The sequence below is a fragment of the Engraulis encrasicolus genome, chromosome 1, assembly GCF_034702125.1.
Source record: "Engraulis encrasicolus isolate BLACKSEA-1 chromosome 1, IST_EnEncr_1.0, whole genome shotgun sequence".
NCBI classification, from domain to species: domain Eukaryota; kingdom Metazoa; phylum Chordata; class Actinopteri; order Clupeiformes; family Engraulidae; genus Engraulis; species Engraulis encrasicolus.
In genome coordinates this window covers 17264379-17274378 of record NC_085857.1, presented here as the reverse complement: position 1 = coordinate 17274378, position 10000 = coordinate 17264379, and the positions used below count along the sequence as shown (strand labels likewise).

The 10000-nt window shown below is 42.7% G+C and overlaps 1 protein-coding gene across 1 annotated transcript in view; it reads left to right on the top strand.

The window, feature by feature from the left end:
• sdk1b (sidekick cell adhesion molecule 1b) overlaps positions 1-10000 on the top strand; it is a 396999-nt gene that overhangs the window by 219471 nt on the left and 167528 nt on the right. The window contains exons 7-8 of the mRNA XM_063198261.1: positions 6389-6500; positions 8644-8834. Of these exons, the coding sequence (XP_063054331.1) occupies positions 6389-6500; positions 8644-8834 (303 nt within the window). The remainder of the gene's footprint in view (positions 1-6388; positions 6501-8643; positions 8835-10000) is intronic.

Sequence of the window (10000 nt, the reverse complement as noted above, 5' to 3'; positions counted from 1 at the left end):
CGATGTCCAAGGTGAGGGTGCGAAACAAGCAGATAACTTTCTATAAGCCTTGTGATGGTCTATTGCAGTAGTGCTCAAACTGTGGCACGTGTACCACTGGTGGTACTTGAGACATCGCTGGTGGTACTTGGAATATTTTTTTGTGTGTGCATTGATTTGAAGGCTGATTAAGTGAAAATGTCTTAGTGATCCTCAGTGGTTTTTAACAGAAGGAACAACCACAATTCATCACATTGGGAATGAATGAACATTATGAATCAGTAACGTGCGCTGAAGTTTATGGCTGGTGAGGCACTGACTTTTCCAATATCAGATTTTCAAATATACAGCTACAGTATTAGTAAATATTTGCCAAATAGGCCTACCGATAAGTTTCATATGTCATAGCTTTCTTAACATAAGGTAGGCCTACACAGTGCGGCGCTACAGCAAGACTGTTGGGGAAGCTAAAAAAAATAAGTAAAAATAAATATAAAGAAAAAGAAATGGAACATTCCCATGTGCAACTGCAACACATATCCATTCTGGCTATTGTATGTTAAAACGGCTTGCCATATGCTCGTGCCGTGCGCCAATGGAACTCTCAAACGCGACAGGCACACACACGCACACACACACACTGAAGGAAGGGAAGGAAGAGGCTAGTTGCCAGACCATGGACTATTATCTCCCGAAAATGTCTCCAGCAATCAAATCATACACCCGAATGTCCACACCTTTGTTTCTATTGACATTTTCATGTGCAATGTCACTCTGTCTACCTCCATCAGACCGGTATCAAAACTCGCAATCAAACTCGCAAAACGAATGACGAGGCAAAATGCGCACACACCGGGGGGAGACAGGAGAGCAAAGAAGCCAGCTAATTGACCATAAGTACCATGGCCAAAAATATCATATGGGTCTATCATATCCAACAGACATATCAGATGTCAGTTTTGCAGCCCAAATAATAGCCTACAAATATGCTGTGATTTTGAATTTCTAGTTGAAGTAGCTTGTAATGATGTAGTTCGCTACATTTTACAGATGGAGCTAGCTTAATATTTCTATTGGATGTAGCTTGTCTAGAGGAGCTAAATGTTAGCTTACTACTAGGTTCTACAAGTAGCTTGCGCTGCGCAGCCAGACACTGTTCTCGCTGCCTCGCACTGTACACTGTTCACTCCAGTCACACGCAGATGCCCAACAAACACAAGCGAATCTACACACATCACATTACATGGTAACTAAACCACCCTGGCAGCCCACCATGAATTCAGGAAAGGTGTGCATTTTTGAAAGTGGTGTTAGCTTGGTGACAGGATAGCACAGGTGCTTTGCTTTTAAGTGAGGGCTAGTTAGACGGAAGACAAGTAGACAGCATCGATAACAACATTGACAACAACATTGCCACCAAATAGTAAACTTAGTGCTTCGGCGAGCACATCAGGGGGGAAACGGATTTCCTACCTTATTCTGTCCTGTTCATTCCTGTTACTTGAAGCTCTTAGTTTCGTTATGAAATCCACTTCCATGGTAGCAGTCAAAGTGAACAAGCTAGCCAACACTAATGACACGACCGACTGAACTTCAGATTCGCTATGACGTAGCTGCCAGCAAGACTCTCAATGCCAGAATGAGATTGCGGCCAGACTGCTGCTGGCCTCAACACTGTATCTTTCAGTGGGCGTTATGCCAAAGCGGTCAGAGTAAAGAAATGATAATCACACGTAGAAAATAGTAAAAAATTATCAGGAAAATGAGGGCACACCATACATATTTCTATTAAGTGTATAAAAACGTTTAATACAATATTACCAGGTTGCATACACAGAATGAGCAAAATGGCACATGCGCACAAGCTTGTTAACGAGGGATTGCGCAATCCGGCGTGAGGCAAACTAGGAGTTGCCCCAAATTCAGCATATTGGGAGCAATTTGACATGCAATGGGCAAATATTACGATTTTGGCCACGAAAATGATTGAAAATGATTGAAACTGTTTAACTACTGCACAAATGATACTTATGGTGCAGATGCTCGAAAACAATAGCCTAGTTATTATTGTTACTATTATTCATATTTACTGCATCTCATCATTCTCATGTAGGGTTGGTGAGGCACTGCCTCCCCTGCCGTATTGGAGTGCACGTGCCTGTTATGAATGTCCCCTGTATTGACTGGCAAAAAGAGTATAGGGAAGGCCTTTACAGCGATATTCTAATGTTGGTGGTACTTGGAGAGTTCAATATTTTCTCAAGTGGTACTTCACAAAAAAAGTTTGAGAATCACTGGTCTATTGGATGGACTATTTCAGATAAGATCTCCCTCTCATGTCCATAGGAGAAATATCCCTAACCTGAAGTGTTAGTGATCACAAATTATGCACAGACACTGAAAGTGCACATATTTTGCTTTCATTTTGTTCTGACCTCGTGGGTGGACCAGAAACCTTGCCGTCCAAGGGCCCCATTTCAATAGCCCTCTTTAAAGGTGGGGTTGCAGGTTAACCATTTTAAGAAAATGTACCATTATGACATCACGTTGGGGGTTCCGCAGGCTCATAGGAGTCTATGTAGAACCTTAGAATCCTGGGGGAGTTCCCCCAACGTGATGTCATACCTGCAACCCCACCTTTAAGCCAATGACGCCTAAGGCACCTGCAAAAAAGGGTGCTGAATGCCTGAGCTCTTTTTAAGAAAAGCTCCCCTCAGCCTATAAAAACCTAAATATCACAGCTTCTGAAGCACATACAAATATGCATTAAGTTGCATTTAAATGTTAAACCCATCATCTTTCATTGGAATATGTTAATTCATCTCAAACAGACAACGTTTTTGATAAAGTTGTCTTAAATCTCATGAGCCTGTGCGTAATGCAGCTCCAGGCGCCAGGGCCAATGTTGCGTAATACAACATCAGGCATCAATGGGTTAAGAGGCATTGGCTGCAGTAGGTGTTGGTTTCACTAATTCTCAAGACTAGAGTGACAATGGTCTCCATGCTCTTGATGTTTTTTTTAGATATGTAGTGAGGAAATTATACATATCCGCAACAGGATGATGCAGGACTGAGTGTCTGAGCATCATTCTCTATGTACAGTGACATCTATCCAATTACTCGATGCCCATTTTGCTTCTGGGGAGGGATGTTTTGATGTCAAAAACATGGAGGAACGACATCAAGGCTGCCATGAGGTTGCCATGCCATCCCAGTCACACTGGGTAAAAATGTCATGTTGTGACATTTGATAGCCACCAGGACTGGCGGACAGACACCGTGACACTAGGTGACACCTGAAAATGCCAAAGACCCCTTGGACAGCAATGCCTGCTGAATTGATAATGACCCCCTTTCCTAAATGTCTAGACGTGTTGTCAATCCGAGATGGCTATGTTGAGTGGAGAGTCTTGTTTTGTTGAGTTGAGGTGTCATGCTGTTGCTATTTTCGAATGGCTTGAAATACTTTCGCATCTTCTTGCCTATAAAAGGAATTTGAGAAGTAGTGTGCAATCTTTTAACAATTGAAGAGTTCAGATGTTAAATCCCCTAAGTGCCATTTCAGAAAATAATCTGAATTCATTTTTATTTAATACAAAGCTATCAAAATTGCATATTTTTATTTTATGTATGTAATATAGCTATGTATATGTATTATCAAGTACATGAATGTAAACCAAGCCAACAAGGGAGTTCTCTAAAAATATAGAAGTTCAGGTCTTCAGAAATGGAGTTAGGGGGGTTTGCATCTGCACTCTTCAATTACAGTATGTATTACGTGTAAGGAGTGCGTTCATTAGAATTTCATTTTGGTACCCGTATGGTATAAGTGTCTCATCATAACTGCCCACCAGTTTTATTGCGAGCTTTATGAGGTGATTAAGTCAATGACAATATTGATGAATAATACTATTTCAACATTATGATTAGCAGCTAGATGTCTGACATCTTAATATCACAGTCTGATCCTTGGAAAATGCCAGAGACCTTTTTGAATTGATAACAACCCCAAGCGTCTAGACACACCGTCAACTTCAGATCCCTAAAAGGGAACGTCTGAGTGAGAAATCGTAATCAATGGTCAGAATTGATGTAGGCCTTTGGACTACTGGTGTACATTTTTGTGTGGGTTTTTATATGCAATAGGGGCATTACAGCAGTTTTCTAAAAAAAAATAAAAATGTTTGAACTACTATTTTGCTACAAGCCCTGTGACCCATACCACCCAAAGTCACTTTGGATTAAATAATCCTCTAAATGTACTGCAATATAATTTAACGTCATCTCCTCATGGACTAATGTCTTGCATACCAATTGTGGTATCTGCGATAGCTCTTTAAAGTTCTGGTGTATGAAGCTCTAAAATTTTACTATGTCATAATAATAAATGAGTCCTACACTCTTCACATCTAGGCTTTCACATGGGTCAAATTTGAGAAAGAGGGGAAGATCTTTATCTTTTTGGTTCTCTCTTTGTGATCAACCTCTTCTTCATCATTTTCTTCTTCTTCTTCTTCTTCTTCTTCTTCTTCTTCTTCTTCTTCTTCTACTTCTTCTTCTTCTTCTGTGTGTGCGTGCGTTTGTGAGTGTGTGCATGCATGTCGATGTTTGAGTGAATTGCCATGGCTTGCGATGTGTCTCTGCTTATTTTGCGTCTTGCACTCATCAATCTGTTCAAACTTGAGGGATTTCTGTCTCTCCTTTGGCTTTTTTGGTTTCCCTTTCTTTATATCTCTTTCTTCCCTATCCCTCTTCTTCCCTGTCTTTTATGTCCTTTCTCCTTACTCCTTAATAAAGTGTTCTCGGCACCATCTCCTCCTCCTACATGTCTTAAAGGGGTATGCCACTATTTTGGGGATTACAGTTAAAATTTTGACTGGGGTTTGACTGGGGTTTGACTCCTCCTCCTACATGTCTTACAGGGGTATGCCACTATTTTGGGGCTTAATACAGTTAAAATCGTTGACTGGGGTTTATAAAGGTGGTTAAGTGTCTTATTTTTCATGTTAAGCGTTGTCTTGAGGGAATATGTCGCTAAGCTAGTGAAAGTCAATGGATCCGTGTAGCATGCTACAATGCTACACGGTGCAGGTGCTCTGTAGCTCAATGATATTTCTCTCTTTCTCTGTGGGTGTGGGTATACTGAAATCCCTGAAATTTTGAAGTGGGTATACTCCGTATACCCGCGTTCTACCTAGACTACACCACTGACGCACAAGTACGTAAGTGCGTGCGTAAGTAAATGCGTGTGAATGTGCAACAGGACTATGTGAGTGTGGATGAAGGGGAGAGAGTGTGGGCATATGAAGAGAGATTTAGAGAGACGGAGCGACAGAGAGAACATGAAAAAGAGAGAGAGAGAGAGAGAGAGAGAGAGAGAGAGAAATAAGCAGAGAAAATTATGAACAAGAACAGGAAACACAGAAAACTCATTAGAACTCTTACAGCACTCTCTTCTACTTCTCTTATGTGCTGGGTGGAAATGTAAGTTTCTCAATCAAATAAATAAGCAATGTGCTTTCAATGTGGAAACTTTCATTTTGCCATTTGTTCTTTCCTCTTTATTTTTATTCTTCTGTTGACAGAGCCATTAAGAGAAAGAAATATTTCAACAAAAAGCACATTTTCTCGAACATGCCGAATAACGACTTTATTGCATTAGAATGAAAGCTGTTTCATCCGCTTTCAGACTGTGTGTGTGCATCTGTAAATGTTTGTGTGTGTCTGTGTGCATTACTGCATTTTTCTATGTGCTTGTGTAACTGTGCACGTCTTTATGTGTGTGTGTGATCTGATTTCAAAGCAATAAAGTTCTGCTGTTTGAATTGTTTCCAATTGTTATTCTGCGCTGATTCTCAAACGGCCCGTTCAGCTGCCTGACACACTGCAGTCGCGCGGTATCGTCCTGTCACTCGCTCTCTTTTCATTCTCTTCCAAATGCTTTTTTTCTCTTCATTCTTTCAATCTTTACCCCCCCCCCTCTCTCTCTCGGTCTTTCTCTTTATGTTTTGTCCGCTTCCCTCCTTCAATAATGCTGTCTCATCTCTTTACTTAGATTTTGTTTTTCGCTTTTTATTCTTCAGTCACTGCTCCCTTTCTTTTGCTCTCCCTCCTTCAATCTCTACCTCTTTCCTTCTCTGTGTCTGTCAGTATTTCTCTTTTCCGTTCTGCTCTGTTGCTTTCTCGCCTCTCTTGTCTTCCTCCTTTCCTCTAACAGAACTTTTTCTCTCCCACGAACACAGCCACACCTTTGATATGATAAATGACTTTACAATCTCTCTCTCTCTCTCTTTCACCTTATCTGTTTTCCTTTCCTCTCCATCATACTTGTGGTCATATAATTAATGAGTATTTAATCTTTCTCTCTCTCTCTCTCTCTCTCTCTCTCTCTCTCTCTCTCTCTCCAGAACCCAATGCCCTGACTGATCCTGTTGCCCCGACGATAGTAATCAGTCCCAAGAACACGTCTGTGATTGCTGGCGCAAGTGAAGCCACATTGGAGTGCGTCGCTAACGCAAGGTGAGCCATCACCCGGGGCAACCAACCACCTTGCTTTGCATGACATAGTATCACATGACCCTGCATCCTCAATTTCAATCAGTCAGACTGCCTATCAAGATCAAAGACGATCTCAGGTTTGAAGTCATGTTCAAACACAAGGTGATGTAAGACAGACCAGAAAAAACTCAAGGCTCTATAGATGACCTTTTTTAAGTACAAAATGAGTAAATTGCATGCAATGGTATCACAGAAGCTTGCTTATTGCATTACATTGAAAAGCCTCTGTGATGTTATGTCAGATCGTAGAGTCAAGGTCATGCAGAAATGTCAGAGAAAACTAATTGGCCCCTTAGAAACTAAATATTCATCCTTCTCTAACCAAACTTATTGAAAAGATAGAAGACTTTCCCTAGCATACATTCCATTCTAAGTTGCTCAGTTTGTTTCTCGAGTCCTGACCCTGTTATTGTGTGTGTGTGTGTGTGTGTGTGTGTGTGTGTGTGTGTGTGTGTGTGTGTGTGTGTGTGTGTGTGTGTGTGTGTGTGTGTGTGTGTGTGTGTGTGTGTGTGTGTGTGTGTGTGTGTGTGTGTGTGTGTGTGTGTGCGTGTGTGTGTGTGCAGTCTGTACTTACTCTGCACCTCCGCGCACGTACATACCATATGCCAGTCAGTCTGAGTCTGGGTTGGGGCTGAGGCATCCTGTTCTACGCGGAGAGGAAATATGTCTGGGTTTATTTTGACTTTAAAAACAGAATTAGTCATAGCTCTGGACTTCTAGCATTTATTTATTGACAAAATAAATATGCATTTATTGCTTTTTTCCTCCCAGTTATGTTTACTCTTTGCATCGGTGCTCCGAACCAAGAAATAAATATCTTGCAGACGGTACGTGCTTGGGTTGACGGCTGCGAATGACTGAGAGATGGAAATTGAGGAGAGGAGAAGAGTGTAGACCAGACTAGGCGTGAGAAGATTATGTTAAGACATACTTGTTATACACTTGGTGTTACCAGAAGGGCAATAACCAAGTAGTAATGGTTCAGAGCTGGGAATTAGGGAGTGGAGAGGACATGTTAGTAGACCAGACGAGGCATGACGAGATGAGACGTGGTGAGACAAGACGAGACGAGGTGAGGCGAGGCGAGACAAGACGAGACGAGACGAGACGAGACGAGACGAGACGAGACGAGACGAGACGAGACAAAATGAATCGAGTTGAGACGAGATGAGATGTGGCATGACCGAAGAAGAGGAGACGAGACGAGACAAGGAAAGATGAGACAAGACAAGATGAGACAAGACAAGATGAGACGATGACAGAGGAAATGAAAGAAGACGAGAGATAGGGGAGAGCATATCAGACTATATCTCAGACCAGACAAGACAAAATGAGACTTGACATGACTGAAGAAGAAGGGATGAGACGAGATAAGTGAAGACGAGATGAGACGAGGCCAGGGAAGAGGGGAGTAGATGAAAGCAGATGAGATATGTACACGTATAGGACAGTTTATCAAACCAGATAAGTAGAACAGAAGAGACTAAGTGAGACTAGATCACACAAGACTAGATTGCCAAAGACAAAATGGAAGGTGATATGATGAGATAAGCAGATATGAGAGTTTCTTTGGTGGTTTTCTATCTCTGCCGGAGCGTGTTAGCCAACCGAGAACCGTGCTGGTGCCCGTTCCCACACCTAATCATGAATTGGCAGGTATGTTCACGCCACAGATCTTAGCATTCGCGAACTGGAAAGGTGCTTCACAATGCTAACCGCAAAATACCCTTTCTTTCTTTCGTTCTTTCTCCGCGAACTGTGACGACAACATGATTTTCAGCAGGTTCATTCAGGTAACTGTCAAGTGCGATTCAGAGCCAATTAGAGGTAGAAACGTGGGTGGTTCACAGATAAGCACTTTAGTGCCGAATGTAACTGGTAAGAGGCTACTGGAGTACTTGCAGGTGCTTTGGACTAACAAACAGTCTACTAACAAATCTCTCGCAAGTGCTTTGGACTAACAAACAGTCTACTAACAAATCTCTCTCTCTCTCTCTCTCTCTCTCTCTCTCTCTCTCTCTCTCTCTCGCTCTCTCTCACTCTCTCTCTCTCTCTCTCTCTCTCTCTCTCTCTCTCTCTCTCTCTCTCTCTTGTGTATCTATAGGCCAGTTGAGCGACTGCAGGTGGTATGGAAGAGAGCTGGGCTGCGGGTGACTCAGGGTGTGGGGTCTTTCGGCAGGCGCCTCACCATCCACAACCCCACTCAGGCCAACGCGGGACTCTACTTGTGTGAAGCGACCCTACGCAACAGCACTTTCAAGACGGTCGAGGCCAAGGCCTACCTTTCCATGCTGGGTAAATGTGTGTGAGTGTGTGGGCGTGTTTGTGTGCGTTTGTGCATGAGTGCGTGCGTGAGTATGAGTGTGTGTATGGTGTGTGTGTGTGTGTGTGTGTGTGTGTGTGTGTGTGTGTGTGTGTGTGTGTGTGTGTGTGTGTGTGTGTGTGTGTGTGTGTGTGTGTGTGTGTGTGTGTGTGTGTGTGTGTGTTAGTATGTGTGCATGTGCGCGTGCGTGCATGAGTGTGTGTGTGCGTGCCTGTATGTGTGTTGAGAGGGTGTGTGTATTCAGTTTTTATTCCAGGGAGGGTGGGTGTGTAGGTGTGTGTGTGAATTTGTATTTGTGGGTGCGTGTTGACAGGAACCAATATTTCATATTTTATTGGGATGCGAACGCAGCTTGAAACCAAATGTTTACTGGCAATGCATCTTGGTTATCTGCAGTGTGTGCCATCACTGAGAGTGAGAGAGAGAGACGAAGCAGGTATGTGTGTGTGTGTGTGTGTGTGTGTGTGTGTGTGTGTGTGTGTGTGTGTGTGTGTGTGTGTGTGTGTGTGTGTGTGTGTGTGTGTGTGTGTGTGTGTGTGTGTGTGTGTGTGTGTGTATGTGTGTGTGTGTGTGTGTGTGCGTGTGTGTGCGCGTACGTGTATGTGTATGTGTACGTGTGTGTTTGCGTCTTGCACCATTATTGTAGGTTCCCGGGTTGAATATAGTAGAATGAATACAGTACGTTGTATGCACATGTGTGTGTGCCCCTCTTGGTGTGTATGTGTGTACGTGTATGAGTGAATGGATGCATAGGTACCGATGTGCGTGTGTGCATGCGTGCGTGCATATGCGCGTATGTGCGTGTGTTAAAATGCTTGTAGTTTGGCAATTGTTGACAATTGAAGTGTATGCTCGAGGCAAGAAGAAGCTGAAGTGTAATTATAATGGGAGAACATCCAGAAATGATCACATGTAAATGAAGAATAATAGAGAAGGAAATTGATTCATGACTATGAAAAAGAATAAATCACCAGAGACTTGTGAGCAACAGCAATCATTCCAAACAGGTGGCCTGATGGGCACAAACAGCGAATTCAGGTAGATTGGGCCATCTTGGGCCATTCACTTATATGCAAAAAAGTGGCCCAATTTACCTGAATTCACCTCATAAATCACTCCCTTTTACCAAAGGAGTAGA